General features: G+C 47.3%; 1 protein-coding gene across 3 annotated transcripts in view; it reads right to left on the reverse strand.

Moving 5' to 3' along the window:
• Positions 1–19,499, reverse strand: part of PHF1 (PHD finger protein 1) — a 607,606-nt gene that overhangs the window by 302,782 nt on the left and 285,325 nt on the right. For all 3 annotated transcript variants that reach the window (XM_069241858.1, XM_069241855.1, XM_069241857.1), the window contains exon 8: positions 7,161–7,229. In XM_069241858.1, coding sequence (XP_069097959.1) covers positions 7,161–7,229 — 69 coding nt within the window. The remainder of the gene's footprint in view (positions 1–7,160; positions 7,230–19,499) is intronic.

Below are 19,499 nucleotides of genomic sequence, written 5' to 3' on the forward strand. Positions count from 1 at the left end.
AACCTGACCCTGGCTCATTGTCAACAGATCCGGTATTGCCTTCAGCCGAATGTGAGGTTGTTCCGATAGCAATAGAAGTTCTGTGAACCAGAACTGGCGTGGCCACCTGGGAGCGATTAGAAGAATCCTGCATTGTTCCCTCTTCATCTTTAGCAGAAGTCTCGGGATGAGTGGAAGCGGGGGAAAAGCGTATGCATAAATCCCTGACCATCTGATCAAAAACGCATTCCCCTTCGAACCCCTCTGCGGACGCCAGCTTGCGAAGTGTCGGCATTTCTTGTTGTCTTTGGTCGCGAACAGATCTAGAGTGGGTTTGCCCCAAAGACGAAAGAGACTGTCGAGAACCGATTGATTGAGTTCCCACTCGTGGCAGCTGGTTCGATTCCTGCTCAAGGCATCTGCCCAGGTGTTGGTGATCCCTGGGAGATGTTCTGCTCGGATGGAGATTCGATGCTGAATCACCCAATGCCACAGCTTCTGCGCCTCCAGAGAAAATGCCCGAGATCTTGTCCCTCCCTGCTTGTTGATGTAATGCATGACCGTGGTGTTGTCCGTCCTTATCAAAACTGAAGAGTCTCTGATGTTCGTGAGGAAGGATTTGAGTGCCAAAGCCACCGCTCTTAACTCTAATACATTTATGTGGAGAGTTGATTCTTGAGTGGACCATTTTCCCCTCACGGAAAGATCCTGTAAATGAGCACCCCATCCCTCCAGGGATGCGTCTGTTGTTACTATGTGCATGGTCCTGTCCTTCAGAAATGACAGTCCGTCTGAGACGAGGGGAGTTTCCCTCCACCACCTGAAAGCCTGTTTCGCTGCAGGGGTGATTTGTACTAGCTCGTCGAAAGAGCTTTCTGTCTGTTTCCATTGGTTGTCTAGTTGTTGCTGAAGAGTCCTCATGTGCAGACAGTTCCTTATCAACGGAATGCAAGACGATAGTATCCCTAGAAAAGACTTGTAAGTCCGCACTGAAACTGACCTTTTTCTGCTGAGCCATGTTGCTAAGTTTTGAAGTTTCTGCCTTCTGTCCTGTGAAGCAAAGGCTTTCGCTTGTAAAGTGTCTAAGATGGCTCCTAGAAACGTGATGTTCTGAGTGGGCTCTATGTGAGACTTGGGGTAATTGACTGTCAAACCCAAAGCTCCGAAAAGGGAGAGACATGTCTCTGTGTCTCTGGCAGCCTTCGACGCTGTACGTGCCTTTATTAGCCAGTCGTCTAGGTACAGGAACACCTGTACCCCTAATTGCCTGAGGTGGGCTGCCACTGGCGCCAAAACCTTGGTGAACACTCTTGGAGCCGACTTGAGGCCAAACGGAAGCACTCTGAACTGGTAGTGAATGCCTGCGACCCTGAACCGCAAGAATTTCCGATGATTGGGGTGAATTGGAATGTGGAAATATGCGTCCTGAAGATCTAACGAGGTCATAAAATCCCCTCGGTTGAGCAGGCTCAGAACGTCTTGAAGAGAGATCATGCGAAAAGATTGCTTCTTGAGGTATCTGTTGAGCGAACGAAGATCGAGAATAGGCCTCCAGTCTCCGGTCTTCTTCCTGATAAGGAAAAAACGGGAGTAAAAACCTGTTCCCCTCTGGTTTCTTGGCACGATCTCTATTGCTCCCTTGCTCATTAAGATAGCAATCTGTTCCATAAGCGCGTTGAGATGGGCTGGCGGGGGGCCTCTTGGTGGTACTTGAGGAGGAGGTTGGTTGAATTCTAGTGTATGCCCCCGATTGATGATATCCAAAACCCATCTGTCTGTTGTTATTCTGGACCATTGGTGCAGAAATTCGGAAATTGTGCCCCCTATGCGAGTGTTGAAATAGGGGCTGGGTGCAGACACTTGATGAGGGTCACTGTTTTCTAGCGGTTTCTTTGGTTCTGAAAGCAGACTTTCCTCTCGTTTGTTGCGTGAAGCGAGCTGATGATTGTTGACGAAAAGAATGTGGCTGTTGCTGGCCATAGGTTGAGCGAAATTGCCCTTGGTAAGAGGAGTAAGGTCGATATTGTTGAAAACCTCCTCTATGCGAAAAGGTTTCTCTCCCTCTCGCTCCCCGAAAGGGTTGCCTTTTGTACTGAAGCGTTGCAAGTGACCTGGCTGTTTCAGTGTCTGTCTTAATAGACTGCAATGCATCGTCAACATGTTTGCCAAACAAAAGCTCGCCATCATACGGCATGTCCCGAACCTTCAGTTGAACTTCCGGCCTAAAAGAGGTAGCCTTTAGCCACCCTTGGCGTCTGAGTACCGCCGCCCCGGCCAATTGTCGAAATCCTGTGGAGGAAACATCAATGGCAGAGTCTATGATTTCAGCCGAAATCTTTTCTCCTTCTTGCAGAATTCTGCGTGCCTCTGCCCTAATGGCCTCAGGTATCATATCTATGAATTGTGACATGTCCGACCACATCTGACGATCGTATCTCCCAAGTATTGCTAGAGAGTTGGCCGCTCTAACAGTGGTGGCAGCCATAGTTTAAATTTTTTTACCTATGGAGTCCAACCGCCGTCCTTCCTTGTCTGGAGGGGCAGTCAGAGAAGCCGACGGATTCCTGGATCTTCTCTGAGCTGCTTGTGAGATAACAGAATCCGGCTTAGGATGGCTGATTAGACATGCTGGGGAGTTGTCAGGTGCCTTATATTTCTTTTCTAGTCTGGGCAAGACTGCAGGAATGGAGGACGGAGTCTGCATGACTTTTAGGCCCTCTTCCCAGATGAAATCGACAATGGGAATGGCCCTTACCGACTTTCTAGTGTCTTCTTTAAAGTCATAAAGAAAGCAATCTGATTGTTTTGTCGTAATCGGTAGCTGGAATCTTTTTGCAGCTCTCTCCATGACACTATGGAAACCCCCAATGTCCTGCGGTGGAGAGTCTACTGGCGGTGGTGTAGACGGAGATGGAGTCAGGATCTGATACTCATCCCATTCCGGTATTAGAGAGTCTGAGTCCTGTATCTCCCCTTCCTCCTGTTCCTTCTCAGATGACGGTGACGCAATACCCTGAACCGATGGAGGTGCTGTGGTAGGGTCTGGGAATCCGGAAGGCCTAGCTGGAGTGGACACTGGTGTCTGTGGAGGCTGTACCGGTGTAGAAGAACCAGGCGGGGGAAACCTCGCATAGTAGTCCTGCATCATTTGCTGAAGGTTGTTAATCAATGATACCGGCATTTGTACTGTCTGTTCTTGTTGTTCAAAATGCCCCTGATCCTGTTGATGCGGAAAAGGCTGAAGATCCTCCTCTTCATCTTCCTCTTGGCATTTTATACGTAGTTCGGACGGACTACGCGCTACCGGGAAAAATCCGTCATCAGAGTAACCATCGCCATCATCATCATCATCAGCAAAAAGATGCTGCGGAAGAACGGGTGCAACCTTGCTGGGCGATGTATGCGATGGCAGCAATAAAGTCGACCTGCTCTGCACAGGTAAAATCCTTTGCGGAAGATAAGGAGATGTTCCAGGATAATGAACCGTCGACGAAACTGTCATCGACGGAGCACTCGTCGACGGTGCAGGCGTCGACGGGGCCGTCGGTGTAGTTGGTGTCGGTAGTATCAGTGTCGACGAAGGACCCGTCGACGAAGTTAATGTCACTACGCCACCCGTCGACGGGGTTGTCGTCGACGGAGTTTTCGCTATCAGGCGCGTCGATGGAATCTTCGTCGGCGAAACCGACGGCGACCTCCTGAATTTCTTCGTCGATGAATGCGTCGACGGCAAAGATTTTAGCTTCTTACCCGTCGACGGCTTCTTAGTAATCTTCAAAGTGTGCGACGACGACGGACCATACTTTAGACTCACCGATGTTATCGTCGTAGACGACAGCGGAGACGAAGTCACTATCATCGGTGATGGAGGAGCTGTAAACGTAGCCGTCATTGTAGTCGTCGTCACAGGTAGACCTGTCATCGACGGAGCGCTCGTCGACGGTGTCGTCGACGGTGTAGATTTTTTGGACGTCGACGGAGGGAGTGAACTTGAAGGCTTTTTAAGCTTCTTTGAAGAAGAAGCAGGTGTTGATGGCTCTGAGTGAACCCTGCCACATGCTACCTTGGATGTTGAAGGTAGATCCCCGGTGTCCTTAAAAGCATGCAGCTTCTTGGCTGACTTACTGCTTGTAGGGGATAGGCTCTCCACAGACCTCCACAGACCTCTTTCTATCTTTTTATTGGCATTTCTGCTGTGAACCTCTCCTGAAATGCTTGGGTGACCCCTACTAATAATCCTGAATAGGGTGCTTATAATCTAATGTTACATATGTGGTCACAATTTTACAGTGATAAAATTTACTAGTGGCTTTGGAGGACCTTTCTTGAACAGAAGTATCGCTCTTTCCAGAAAAGGCTGGCGACCCCTGTTTTAGGGGGTGACATTTTCCTTTGCACACTGTAGAATTTCTGGAAAAAAAAACGCAAGGAGTAGCTCCGGATCAGAGTCTGAAGCTGCAGAAAATAAGGAACTGACATCAGTGTGCATGGGTGATGTTTATATGCAGCTCAGCTCACCACTTCCAGAGCAGAACCAAGTTGGTGCGGAGCCGCTTTATGCCACCTACGGGTGCGCAGAAGTACTGCTTTGAATTTTACGCATCAAGTTAGATACCTGGGAAATCTGCGGTTAGAAGTATCCTTCAGAAAGGAAAAAGCATTTCCAAACTGGACTATCTACAGGAGCCATATGTCGAACATGATGGGGTACCAGTAACACAGGCAGTGCTGGATCCTGATGTATCAACGTATGACTGGAAGCTGAACTAAAGAGGGTTGTCAGCGGTGCCTGGAGAAGAGAAGGACCAGGAGGGCTGCTGATACTGTCTTGTGGTGCCATCCCTGCTGCCACAAAAATCTATACGGATTGCTGCACAAACTGAGAGGCTTGCTGCTCACGATATTCAAGAGCCCTTGCGTATGCTCTGAATTATCCTTATTGTTGCTAAAACTGTCAAGCAGGGGAAAGTAACACACACTGATCAGACTGCAGCTCTACTGTCTTTAAATCTCTCAAACATTTCATCAGTCTTCTCACCGGAAGGCTTACAACCATCAAAGGACATGTCTAATAAAGACACCAGGGACTCCTATGAAGCCCATGGCACATATCCAGGCATGGCTCCTGTTAACGCTATTGGTGCCCATCATGCAGGTAACAGAATCTGTGGTGTCCAATCCAGATTGCAGAACATACTTTGAAGCAGCCTGTTCATCATCCAATATTTGAGCAAAGATGCTGCATATTACTTCGTCAAGGCAGGCAACACCTTTGCACCATATGCAAAAGGAGGTGTGTAAAAATCAAACAGGCAAACTGTACTCAAGAAGCACAAATACTAACTGCCAGAAGGAAAAACATTTTTGCCCACAGCGCTATTTCTTTCAGAATCCCCGTTTAGTGGAGTGTTCAGGAAATAATTTGGGTTTACCTTGGTCACTGAGGCCTGCGCAACAGATTTGGATGCAATGTCAGGAACTTAGTGGCATCTGGGATTTGTCTGTGTTACGGAATCATTTCATTTCTAGAGCCAAAAATGGTTTTAAAAAACTGCCAGGACTGGTCAATCAAGGTCTCACTGAAATGGAGGGCTCAGATGTAGCAGCACCAAAGGGGTATCAAAGCCACTGGCATTTTGCTAGTCAAGATAAAAGCCAGCATTTGAATACTGAGGAGTTACCAAGCTACCTGCCTCCTCATAGTCAATCTTATCATGCAAAAGCTAATGAAGGCCTAGGATTTCACACTCCAGGAATACTACTGCCTAGGCAGATGGACGGGAGAAGAGTCCTGGTCATCTTGAGCATTAACTTTGGGGCTTGTGCATGTTCACATTGGTCGAGCCCTTGGTGAGGATGGTTCAGGATCACAGCAGGATCCAGAAACGGCATCACTGAAGCCGGAGACCGCACCAACAGAGAATCAAGTGGTGAGGCCTGTGGCAGTAGAGTGGAGGCACAGCCGGCACCAGTGGGGGAGCAGGGTGACACTGTCCAGGGACAGTCGGAAAAGAGGGAGAGCCTGCCTGCAGAAAGTCGACTGCAGGGTCCGACGGGTCCATGGAGCTGGAAGGGGAGTAAGAGGGCCCTTAAACTCTTGTGATTATATGCAGCACAGCCTTCCTACAAGAATTAATTTGCTGCATAGTCGACAATGGCCCAAGGATTTAGCTTATGGTCCAAGTTGGTTGCCGAAGTCTAAGCTAGATGTTGCAAGCGTCAACTATGTAATCTGTCCCTGTATCAAGAGGATCTAGATCTTGGAGACATTTGGATACTTTTTTTTTGCTCCTTCTTTGACTTGTCCCTGAAACTGCAAGTCAGGTTCAGCCCTGATCTACTAGAAAAGGATGCCAGGTAGGTTAAAGATGCAGGCCCCTAACTCAAACCTGCTTCTGGGAAAACCAGCACAGCTTGAATCCTTTAGCCTTTGAGGGCAACATCCTCCTCTGTCAATACAATTTGAATAGCTTTGGTGAAAGAAAAATCATAACTAGTATGTACGGATCACAATGTCCATGCTTCTGGGTGAAGAAGAAGAAAAACTGACATCAGCCTAAAGAGGTGGAGCGTGATTTAGCTCCTGGCCATTGAGTCCGGACGAAGGCCGGAACCCTGACTGAGGTTGATGGCATCGCCTGCCAGTGCAGACAGCTATTGCAAGAGATTTCAGTTTGGCACCTCAGGAGATTCACAAGGTGGAAAACATGGTTTGAAGTAACTATCTGACTATAGCTTTCGCATCTGGACCACCAAGCAGGGAACACAAAGAGAGACAAGTAGAGGTATTCGATCTCATGCATCTTCATCACCAACCAAGGAATAAAAGACAGACAATGAGCAAAACTGTAATCTCTTCCAGTAACCCAGCACAGGGTTAAGGAAACCATGATTGAGATTTGACAAAGATTCTAGGCCTTGCAGCAGCACTGCCAACCAATGAACAGAGAGGTCAAAAACAAAACACTATCAGGCCATGCAGCTACGAACTCATTTCACTTATTTCAATCACTTTCAGGAACAAAGGCAAAAGAGGACAGTGTGGTTTTAGGCCAAAGCTCTTCTTAAAAACAAGACTGTCCCTTCTATTAGGTGGTAAGTCTGTTTCCTTAGAACAATACTATGCAAGCACAGACACGCCCACTTCTATGAATGAGAGATGCTTCTGTCAGCTTACTCACCATCTCAATGGAAGTCTCCAAACACTCTCAGGGCCTCTTGTACAAACAGAGCACTCAAATAGGTAAAACCTGCAAATATAATGACAGTATGAATAAATATTGTGTGGTCACACTGCTAAGAAACGCAAGGAACACAAAAATTAGATTTCGACATGCAGGAAAGGAAAAGTGCAACTTAGAAACATCCACAGTGAAACTAGGGTGAAACAGAGTAACAGGATACCGAAATAAACATAGGACAGGGAGATGCATTCAATACAGAGTTAAGGAAGCCAAAGACAGAGGAAAAACACAAACAATAGAGAGAGCTATTAGTTCAGTGGAGAGACTGAACAAGAAACAGAAATATGTAATGCGAAATAATCCATTCAATACAAAAATGGCAGAACACACACACTACCATACCATCTGAACATAAGCAGCAATGAGCAACAAAGTGAGCCAGTTATTTTTATGAGAAACGAAACGGCAACCATACATACACCTTGTATGCATAAGGCAATCCAATTATTCAGAAATGCAGACAGTGGAACTTACGTTCTAAAAGAGTACAAATAAAAAATATCCTAAATGAAGTCAAAACATGAAAGACAAATACACCCCCAAAAATCTTACACAGAAGATCAGAAGTTTCTGACGGTCATGAAATAATAAAACAAATTGTTTGTGTAGGAAGCGTGGTGATCACCTATGGTATTTTCACCTTATACCAGGTTCAGGTCTCCCCTATTAGTGAAGTGCAGGCAGTTTCTAGGAAGCCAGGGCTCTCTAGGGGTAGCTGTGGATGAGCAACCAAGACTTATCTTGGAGACATGCAAAGCTTATGCAATACCACTATAGTCACACAGCACTGTCATACATGAAAGAACCACACAGTGTTACAAAAATAAAGGTACTTTATTATGGTAACACAAATACCAGAGTACTAGGAGATAAGTAAACACATTATTATGTACACATTAGCAATCAGTAAAGACCAAGCAACAAGCATTGGCAAAAGTACAGGTAAACAGGGAGGGCCAAACCAAATGCTAAAAAAGTGGAATGTGAAAGGCACTCCCCCATCCAAGGAAATGGAATTAGTAGAAGGGAACTGGAGGAACTAGGAACCCCAAGAGGTGAGCATCAGAGTGACCCCTGCAACCAGGAGAGCAGAGGTAAGTACCTGGTTTTCCCCGAAACCAAAAGGAGGACTTTGGAAAACGATTATGCAAGACCCAACCAAGACTGGAAGAACCCAGGGGTGGATGCTGACAGAAAAAGACCTGCAAAGGAAGGGGACCAAGTCCAGTTCGTGTTGGAGTGCCCAGTTGTGGCAGGAGCCACTACCCACCCTTCTTGGATGCAGGACCAGGTCGACGGAGGACAAGAAGGCCAGCAGTGCAGCACCAGAGATGAAGAGGAGTCCCAGGAGTTATGCAAGTGGTGTCCCACATCGGCGGTCGAGATGAAGTCAGTCAGTGGTGCTGGAAAAACCTCCAACAAGCCTTGGCAAATGCAAGAGATGGAGAAGAAGTCTTGCAAAGCTGAAGAGGACCAGTAAGGTCCAGGAGGCCCAACCCAAGGAGTGGAGTCTGGGTTGACCCTCAGCAGTCGGGAGAGTCACAAGAAGAGAAGGCGGTAACCCACAGGCGGCAGGTGCAGGAGCCGCAGTTATACCCAGTCAGCACACCTGAAGAGGAGCAGCAGACAGGAGACTGTGCTTTGCAGGAAGGAGTATTGGGGGCCGGGTCTTCACTGAACCTGAAGATCCCTTGGAGAAGGAGCAAACAAGCCTTGATAGATGCAAGAGTTGTGGTGCACAGGGGTACTGTCCTGCAAGGTGTGGCAAGGGCTTACCGTCTCCCAAGTTGAAAAGCTGGTAGAAAGGACTAAGGGGACCACTCCAGACCATCCCCCTGTGATGCAGGATCCAAGCTGTTCTGGAGGAGAGCAGATCCACACAGCCGGTCGTCGTTGCAGTTGGTGCCTGCAGATGCAGGGGAGTGACTCCTTCACTCCAAGGAAAATTCCTTTTACTTCTTGTGCAGGTTGAAGACTTGCCGCCCTCCGAGGATGCACAGCGGGGGAAATGTTGCAGTTGGAAGGAGCCAGAGAAACAATGTTGCAGAACGGAGTCCTCTCTGAAGTTGCAGATTGTCAGTTCCAGAAGGGTCCAGTTGCAGTACCAGTGGCCAGAAGATAAAGTAAACAATGCAGAGGAGTCCTGCTGGAATCTTGCACGTCGAATCTGAGGACACTTTCTGGAGGGAGATCCTAAATAGCCCAGGAAGGAGGATTGGTCGCCTAGCAGGGTGACCATCTACCAGGAAGGGGCTGTGGCGTCACCTACCAGACGTGGCCACTCAGATGCTCGCAGGGGCCTCTGCCCACCTTGGATTCAAAATGGCAGAATCAAGTGGTAACCTGGGGAGCTCTGGCACCACCCCTAGGGTGGTGATGGACAGGGGAGATCACTCCCCTTTCCGTTGTCCTGTTTTGTGCCAGAGCAAGGACCGGGGGTCCGTGGGCTGGTGCAAACAGGTTTATGTAAAGAGGGCACCAAATATGCCCTTCAAAGCATACTGTGGCATGGGGAGGCTACCCCTCCTCCCCCCACCCCCAAGCTAAGTAGCACCTATTTCCAAGGGAGAGGGTGTTACCTGCGTCTCCCACAGGAAATCCTTTGTTCTGCCTTCCTCAGTCTGAGCTGGTCAAACAGCAGAAGGGCAGAAACCTGTCTGAGGGGTGGTAGCAGCTCAGGCTACCTGGAAACCCCCAGAAGACTGGTTGGTGCAATGCTGGGGGTCCTCTAAGAAGCCTCCAGAGTGCAAGGAATCATACAAACAATACTGGCAACAGTATTGGCGTATGATTCCGACATGGTTGATACCAAACATGCCCAGGTTTGGAGTTACCATTAAGTAGCTGGACACAGGCAGTGATGTGTCCAGTACATGGGAAAAATGTCTTTCCCACACTTCCGAAATCCAAATCCAGTGTAATGGAGCTGGAGTTCGTAGGGGCACTTCTGCTCATGCAGGGGAACCCTCACACACAGGTACCTGTACCCTACCCTCTGGGCTAGGAGGCCCTACCACAGGGGTGACGTTCAGTGACCTGTAGTGAAAGGGTGCATGCATCTTTCCACGCAGGCTGCAATGGCAGGCCTGCAGACACATTTTGCATGGGCTCCCATGGGTGGCACAATACATGCTGCAGCCCATGGGGAAGCCTTTGTGCCCCAATGCCCTGGGTACCCAAGTAACATAGAACAGGGACTTATATGGGGGCACCACTATGCAATTGTGGGGTGTGCAAAGTCCTAGGCAACCAAATTTAGACGGAGAGAGCACAGTCACCGGGGTCCTGGTTAGCAGGATCCCAGTGAAAACAGTCAAAGCATACTGACAGCAGGCAAAAGGTGGAGGTAATCATGCCAAAAAGAGTGACTTTCCTACAGTTTGTTCAAGGACAAAATTTTGTCTTTAACAAGACATTTTATATGTGTGTCTGGCTGGTCCTTATGTGCATGCAATCATCAAGGGTAAGGTATAGTTTCTTACCTGTAACTCCAATTCTCTCGTAGGAGTATTTCCATGATAGTCATAAGCGTTGAATATTCCCCACCCGCCTGCGGGGACTCCGGAGCACTTTATCCAATATAACTTCTTAAGTGCCCATGTTCGCCTTACTTCAGAAAGGCCTGCCAAGTCACTTAAGAATGTTCCCAGGCAGCCTATAGGAAGGGCTACAGTGTTCAAACTTCTTCATTCAGATTGACCTTGAAGTAAATGCATTAAATTGCTTGACAAATTAATATAATTTTTTCAGAAAAATTCCTTCCCAAACCTCTTTATATCAGAAAAACCCCTATGAAGGAGTGCAGAGCAGTGTAGCCCATAGGCTGTCATTAGTAATGAAGAAAAAAAAGATACTGTGCCTTTAAGAACAGCTAGTCCTCCACTATCCCATCATGCTTAGAGAGAGGCAGTTACTTCAGTTCTTTTTGCAGGCAGTTATTAGCTGATAGTCAATTATTAATCCAATACAGCCATCTATCTGCTCCTCCGGGGAGGTGGGAGGGTTGCTTATGACTATCATGGAAATACCCCTACGAGAGAACTGAAGTTACAGGTAAGAAACTATACCTTCTCTCGTAGGGGATTTCCATGTATAGTCATAATAGCAAGCCCATCCCATATACCGTGGTGGAGCAGATATAGTAATCAGAGAGTATTCTCTCAAGCAAAGAGGTTCCTAAGAGAAGCCTGTCTTGAGCATCTGCCCCAGCATCAGAGTCGAGGCAACAGTGTTTAGTAAAAGTGTGAACCGATCTCCAAGTCGCAGCTTTACAAATTTCTGTTAATGGAACATTCCGCAAAAGAGCAGTCTTTGCCGACTTGCCTCTGGTGGAATGTGCTTTTGGTTTACCCTGTAGGGTTTTCTTAGCTAGTTGATAGCAAAATAAAATACAGGAGACTATCCATCTCGATATTGATTGCTTGGAGGTGGCTAAGCCGGTACAAACCGTACCATAATTAACAAACAGTTGTGAAGTTCTCCGTAGGGCTTGGTCTTACCTAGATAGAATTTCAACACCCTCTTAACATCTAGAGAATGGAGAGCGCTCTCTGCTGGAGTGGAAGGGTTTGGAAAGAAAGTAGGTAGGGAAATCGCCTGGTTAATATGGAAGTCAGATATAACCTTGGGTAGAAATTTAGGATGTGTCAGTAGGACTACTTTAGAGGAATGAAACACTGTGTAGGGCTCATGGGTACAGAGGGCCTGGATTTCGCTAACCCTTCGTGTTGAAGTGATTGCCAATAGGAAAGCCATCTTCCAAGTGAGGTGTTGGAGGGATGCCTTGTGTATTGGTTCGAATGGATGTTGCATTAGACGTGAAAGGACCACATTAAGTTCCCATGGTGGAGACGGGCGCCTTATTGGAGGAAAGACCTTCTTTAACGCCTCTAGGAAATCTTTGATAACCGGAATTCTAAAGAAAGAGGTTTGCGAAGGAGTTTTCCTAAAAGCAGTTAAAGCTGCCAAATGAACTATTATTGAAGAAAGTTGCAGGCCAGATCGTGCTAATTGTAACAAGTAAGGGAGAATGACATCTTCCTTGCAAGATGTAGAGTCTATCCCCTTAGAGGAACACCAGATGCAGAATCTTTTCCACTTGAAGGAGTATGCTGAACGAGTGGATGGCTGCTTCGCCTCTTTTGAGATGTCCATACAGTCCTGTGGAAGGTTTAGATGACCATACTGGACTAACTCAGGAGCCATGCTGCCAAATTCAATGAGGAGAGATTGGGATGTCTCATTTGTCCTCTGAATTTCGTCAGGAGGTCAGGTCTGCAAGGTAGCCTGAGATGTGGCTGGAGTGATCCGGGAAGGAGATCCGGAAACCACCACTGTCTTGGCCGCTGTGGTGCATTGAGGATCATCGTGGCTGATGTCATCGAGAGTTTGAGGAGGACTGCTGGAATCAGCGGAATTGGTGGAAACGTACAGAAATTTGTTGGACCAGTCTATCCACAGAGCATTCCCCAGCGATTCTGGGTGGTAAAACCTGGCGGCGAAGTCACGGCATTTCCTGTTTTCTTCTGTGGCGAAGAGGTCGATAGAAGGTATGCCCCACAAATGGAAAATGTCTCGAGTGACATCTTCGTTGAGTACCCACTCGTGATTCTCTTCTAGAACTCTGCTGAGGGCATCCGCTTACATATTCTGAACCCCTGGAAGGTGGGTTGCCACTATGCTCAATTTCCTGGTTAGGAGCCAGTGCCATATTGTCTGGGACTCTTGAGACAATACTCACACCATCCTGAACTTTTCCTTTTGGATCCATTTGTTGGCAATTTTGAGGTCTAGAATGGGTCTGAGTTTGTTCTTGTCCTTCTTTGGGATGAGAAAGTATTTGGAGTAAATGCCCTTCCCCCGTTGGTTGAGGGGAACCAATTCCACTGCTCTCTTTTCGAGGAGGATGGAAACTTCTGCCTTTAAGAGGTCGAGGTGCTCAGTTGAAGATTTTGGCAGAATGGCCAGAGGCGGTGTGGAAAACCTGAGAATCTCCATTCTGTACAATGTGTAAGACCCAAGCGTCTGTTGTAATTCTTTGCCACTCTACCAGGCAATTGGTGACGCTTCCCCCCGCCGGAGTGGTTAACAAAGTTGGGGGGAGGAAATTTTCAGGGTTTTGAGGTGGTAGGCTGTTGGGTACTCTGAGTGGAGTGATGGGTCGATCGTCCCTTCTGTGATTTACTGATAAGGCTGATAGGCTCATTGGTACTGCTGGTGAGACCTCAAAGGGCCCCAATATAACCACCGAGTCCGGTGGCGAATCGGAACGCAAAAAGACCGAATCTTGCTTAGGAGGGCGATACTTTTTCTGTAGTCTAGACGATGCAGGTCTTGTTGTAGCCGGTGTGAGGAAAACCGCCATAGCGGGCTCTAAGAGGCCAGGTACTGGGGTAGTAACGGTCTTGCAGCTGTACGTTGTTGTAGAGTTTCAAAGATGACTGACGTAGATGGTGTAGGGGCGACCATCGGAATATTTAGTTTTGATGCACCTTGGACCAGCACTTCATGGAAGGTGTTAATATCATCCAACAGCAAGGACCGAGGTGGAGGAGAGTCCGATAAGATAGGGGAGTAGTCTCTGGTGGAAGACCAAGACTCTCTCATGCCCCCTTGAACTTGATCTATGTCTAGAGCTGCGGTGCGACCTTGAGCAGGATGAGTCATGGCCATGACGTGAACGGTGGCGCGATGTAGTTGGGACATTAATCGGTACTTGAGGCACTGGAAGCGGTGCCGGTTGTGGTAACTCCCGACCCTTTGGCTGAGGTGACTTTGGCGGTAGATCTGGAGGAGAGGCATGCGGAGAAGCACGAGAAGAAGGCGACGAGGGAAGCAGCACTACCGAAGTAGATCGCTCGGAGGACGAATAAATTCTCCGTCTCTTGTGTCTCCTCGACATTGATCTCTCTCTCTGTCTTGACGTCGACGCTGTGCGGGATGTCGACCCATGACGTCTACGATTACCTCTCGACGTCGATTCTGACAACACCGATCTGCTCCGCTCCTATACGACGTCGAGCTGGACTTCGACGGCAAGCATGTTGCGCTGTACCTCCTCTCGACGTCGTTCTTCTCGACGTCGACCGGGACCGATGGCGTTTTCACCCTGAAGAACGCCTCTCAGACCTTCCACGACCACTGGAGGCCGAGGTATGAGCCCTGGTGGAAGACTGACCTTCCCCTCGCTCAGAAGTCCCACTGGTTCCTTGGTGTCTTCTCTCTGCTCTCCCTTGAAGGCGAATCTTCTCTCTGTGACGCAATGTGCGCCTGGAGAATGTCTTGTAGATGGTACAGGAGGCAGGTACATGTGAGAACGGCAGACAAATGATACAGACCTCATGAGGGTCTGTTTTGGCCTCTTTTCTGCCACATTTTGGGCATTTGTCAAACAAGGAGGGCATTTTTTGTGTAAATAAGCCTTAAATTCTTGTCAGAAAACTTCAAAATCCAATAGAGAAAGACAAAAGATGTTGAATTAAGCCTTTTTTCTCAAAGTTTCTCTATATTTTTGAAGAATAAAACCTAAAAAGGTCGAGCTCAACGCTCCAGGGTCCGGTCAGCAGGTGCTGAAAAAAAGAACTGATGTAAGCCCCTCTCTAAGCATGATGGGCTACTGGAGGACTAGCTGTTCGTAAAGGCACAGTATCCTTTTTTCTTCATTACTAATGGCAGCCTATGGGCTACACGGCTCTGCACTCCTTCATAGGGGTTTTTCTGATATAAAGAGGTTTGGGAAGGAATTTTCTGGAAAATTATATTCATTTGTCAAGCAATTTAATGCATTTACTTCAAGGTCAATATGAATGGAGAAGTTTGAACACTGTAGCCCTTCCTATAGGCTGCATGGGAACATTCTTAAGTGACTTGGCAGGCCTTTCTGAAGTAAGGCGAACATGGGCACTTAAGAAGGTATATTGGATAAAGTGCTCCGGGGACCCTGCGGGCGGGGAATATTCAACGTTTATGACTATACATGGAAATCCCCTATGGGATAATTAGGCAATCACTGATACCACTGCAAATACAGAAACCAGATAGTACTGCAAAACTCGCTGAAATACTAAGGGCCTCTCTTAGGGAAAAAAATGTCTCCTGCAAGCTACACACATATGTCCCTCTGCCCTGACTCTCCAAGAGTGTGTACATCTAGTATCCTGACTTTTATTATGGCCCTGTAGTGACACTAATCTAGGCTTAGGCCTGTCAGTGTCAGATCCCGCACTCATCGTGGGACTTAAAGGGGTGCACCAAGAGTGCCCTCCTAGTGGACAGTGGACTACTGTCCCTGTCCTGGATACTGAAGAAAAGTTACTTACCTGTAATCATATTTCTCTTCCAGTGGAATCCTCCTTAAACTCATAGGCAAATAATTTTTCTGCCCACATGTGGCATCTCGGAGCACTTTACAAAAGAATTATATATAAATAAGTATACATGCAAAGATTTTTAGTAGAAATGTGTGCTTAGTGAGAAAACTGTCTTTGCATGGTCAAATTTCATTTATTTTATATTTTAAAAAGCATGAAGGTAAAACAATTATTCTCAACATTAGCAAAAGAATGATGAGAAATATCTTTCACAAAGCTTTTAAGAAGCAAAAGAAAGGCAATTAAGGGCAATGTTAGCCAACAGACTGCCAAAGACATTGAGGTGAAAACTGGCAATGTCTCTTTAAGAATGTAAGAAATAACATTAGAAGTAGATGTCTTCTCAAGATGTTTATTTTGACAAACACAGCCGCACAGACCGCAACGCAGCTCCACAAGTCACCGCCTGGCAGCCAACGTACTCGGGCTACTGACTACTTTCCATTTTAAAATGCGACTATTCCATGAGGAATAATAGTCTTTACTGCGATGAACACTACATTGCTTTTTCCTCTAAAAAATATAACATATATACATAATCAAAAAATTTCCTCCAAAAAATATAACACTTATAACACACTTACATATTCAAAACTAGGTCACCGACTGACTACATTTCATATCAACTTTTTTGTTGTGTGAATAGGACTTTCCACCTGTACTACATCACCCACTTTAAAAGAATGACTGTGTTCTCTTTCTGGAATCAAATAATTCATTCTGATAGTTTGACTTGCATCAACACTCTGTGTGGCTAAATTATCAATGTTACTCAATACACCTTGCTTAATTCACTTAGACATCTAAGCTGTACAATTCTTAGAAGATGGTTTGCATCCTCTCAGTAATTCAAAAGGTGAAAACTTAGCAGTAGAAGGCAGTGTTGTGCGACAGAAAAATAACTTACCACACACAGCAATATTAGTAACACATTTCTTAGCAACGGCCCACAGAATATACTAAACCAACACTTAATTTATACGTTCAACTAAACTATTGGTTTGTGGGTGATAAAGGGAACTTCTAAGATGTTTAATAGCTCTCTGTTTAAAAAATTACTGAAATTCTTCACTTAGAAAGTAGACACCAATGTCAAAAACCAGGAGAGAAGGAGAATCTACTCTCAAAAATACATCCTTCAGAAACTCAATTGCATTTTTTTTTATTTGGCTCTAAAGAAAAACCCCATTTCAGGCCACTTTGAGTAATAATCAAGTAAGACTAATGCATAGCATGAATGAGCCAGAAGGGAATTAAAGGGCCCTAATAAGTCAATTCCTACCTTTGCACACAGTTGGAAGGAAATTCAATGGGCAAATTCCTTTTTCACAAATCACAACATTTACGTACTTATTCATCCACATAACAATCCATGCTGGACCACCATAACACTTCTTAAGCTCTACGTTTAATGAGTGTCCTACCTAGATGACCCTCAAGAGCAACTATGATAATCCTGTTCTGTAAACTTTCTGGAGGAAGAAATTATCTACTCGCATAGGAATATTGTAATGAAATACCTTCCTTGGCACGGTTACCCCCTGACATTTTGCCTTTTGTTGATGCCAGTTATGATTGAAAGTGTGCTGGGACCCTGGTAACCAGGCCCCAGTACCAGTGTTCTTTCCCTAAACTGTACCTTTTGCAATAGTAGAATTTATTGTCAGTATCTGTGCAGAAAATAATAAAAATATGTTTTAAAAAAAAAACGGTACCTTTGTTCCCACAGTTGGCAAAGCCCTGGCACACAGATAAGTCCCTTGTAAATGGTACCAAGGGCCCTGTTGCCAGGGAAGGTATCTAAGGGCTGCAGCATGTCTTAGGCCACCCTGGGGACCCCTCAACCAGCACATGCACATGCCTCACAGCTTGTGTGTGCTGGTGGGGAGAAAAAGACTAAGTCTACATGGCACACCCCTCAGAGTGCAATGTCTACCTCTCACTGCCTGTGGCAAAGGTAAGTCACCCCTCTAGCAGGCCTTACAGCCCTAAGGCAGGGTGCACTATACCACAGGTGAGGGCATATGTGCATGAGCACTATGCCCCTACAGTGTCTAAGCAAAACCTTAGACATTGTAAGTGCAGGGTAGCCATAAGAGTATATGGTCTGGGAGTTTGTCAAACACGAACTCCACAGTTCCATAATGGCTACACTGAAACCCGGGAAGTTTGGTATCAAACTTTTCAGTACAATAAATGCACACTGATGCCAGTGTGGGATTTAATGTAAAATACACCCAGATGGCATCTTAGAGATGCCCCCTGAATACTAGTCAGACTCCTAGTGCTAGGCTGACCAGTTTCTGCCAGTCTGCCACAAACAGACGAGTTTCCAGCCACATGGGGTGAGTGCCTTTGTCACTCTATGGCCAGGAACAAAGCCTGTACTGGGTGGAGGTGCTTCTCACCTCCCCCTGCAAGAACTGTAACACCTGGAGGTGAGCCTCAAAGGCTCATGCCTTTTGTTACAGCACCCCAGGGCATCCCTGCTAGTGGTGATGCCCGCCCGCCGGCCACTGCCCCCACTTTTGGTGGCAAGGCCGGAGAGGATAATGAGAAAAACAAGGAGGAGCCACCCTCCAGTCAGGACAGCCCCTAAGGTGCCCTGAGCTGAGGTGACTCCTGACTTTAGAAATCCTCCATCTTGAGATTGGAGGATTCCCCCAAAGGCATAGGGATGTGCCCCCCTCCCCTCAGGAAGGAGGCACAAAGAGGGTGTAGCCACTCTCCAGGACAGTAGCCATTGGCTACTGCCCCGCAGACCTAAACACACCCCTAAATTCAGTATTTAGGTGCGACCCTGAACTCAGGAAATTAGATTCCTGCAACCTACAACAAGAAAATGGACTGCTGACCTGAAAGCCCCGCAGAGACGACGGAGACCACAACTGACTTGGCCCCTGCCCTACCTGCCTGCCTCCAGACTCAAAGAACCTGCACAGCGATGCATCCGACGGGGACCAGCGACCTCTGAGGACTCAGAAGACTGCCCTGAACCCGAAGGACCAAAAAACTCCTGAGAACAGCGGCACTGTTCAAAAACTGCAACATCTTTGCAACTTTAAAAGAACTCTCAGTTCCCGCCGGAAGCGTGAGACTTCTCACTCTGCACCCGACGCCCCCGGCTCGAGCTCCAGAGAACTAACACTGCAGAGGAGACTCCCAGGCAACTGCGACGACGTGAGTAACCTGAGTTGACCCCTCTGGATCCACACACAGCGACGCCTCCAGAGAAAAGATCCAGAGGCGCCCCCTGACTGAGACTGCCAGGTAACAAGAAAGCCGACGCCTGGACCAAGCACTGCACCCGCACCGGAGAGGAACCACCAACCAGTACAGGAGTGACCAGCAGGCCGCCCTCTTCTTAGCCCAGTCAGTAGCTGGCCCGAGAAGCCCCTCTGTACCCTGCCTGCATCGCTTAAGTGACCCCCCCAGCTCCCTCCATTGCTTTCAATAGCAAACCCGATGCCTACTTTGCACACTGCACCTGGCCGCCCCTGTGCCGCTGACGGTGTGTTTTGTGTGCCTGTTTGTGTCCCCCTTACCCCACCCCAGTGCTCTACTAAACCCCCCGGTCTGCTCCCAGAGGACGCAGGTACTTACCTGCCAGCAGACCGGAACCATGGGTGCATATGTGTTTTGGGCCCTCCTTTGACCTCTGCACCTGACCGGCCCTGTGTTGCTGGTGTGGTGACTTTGGGGTTGTCTTGAACCCCGAACGGTGGGCTACCTATGCCCAGGAGACTGACTGTGTAAGTGCTTTACCTACCTGAGAAACCTAACCAACCTTACCTCCCCCAGGAACTGTTGATGTTTGCACTGTGTCCACTTTTAAAATAGCTTATTGCCATTTTAACCAGAACTGTGTATACTACTGTTTTAAATCAAAGTTCCTTACTTACCTGTG

The sequence above is a fragment of the Pleurodeles waltl genome, chromosome 6, assembly GCF_031143425.1.
Source record: "Pleurodeles waltl isolate 20211129_DDA chromosome 6, aPleWal1.hap1.20221129, whole genome shotgun sequence".
NCBI lineage: Eukaryota > Metazoa > Chordata > Amphibia > Caudata > Salamandridae > Pleurodeles > Pleurodeles waltl.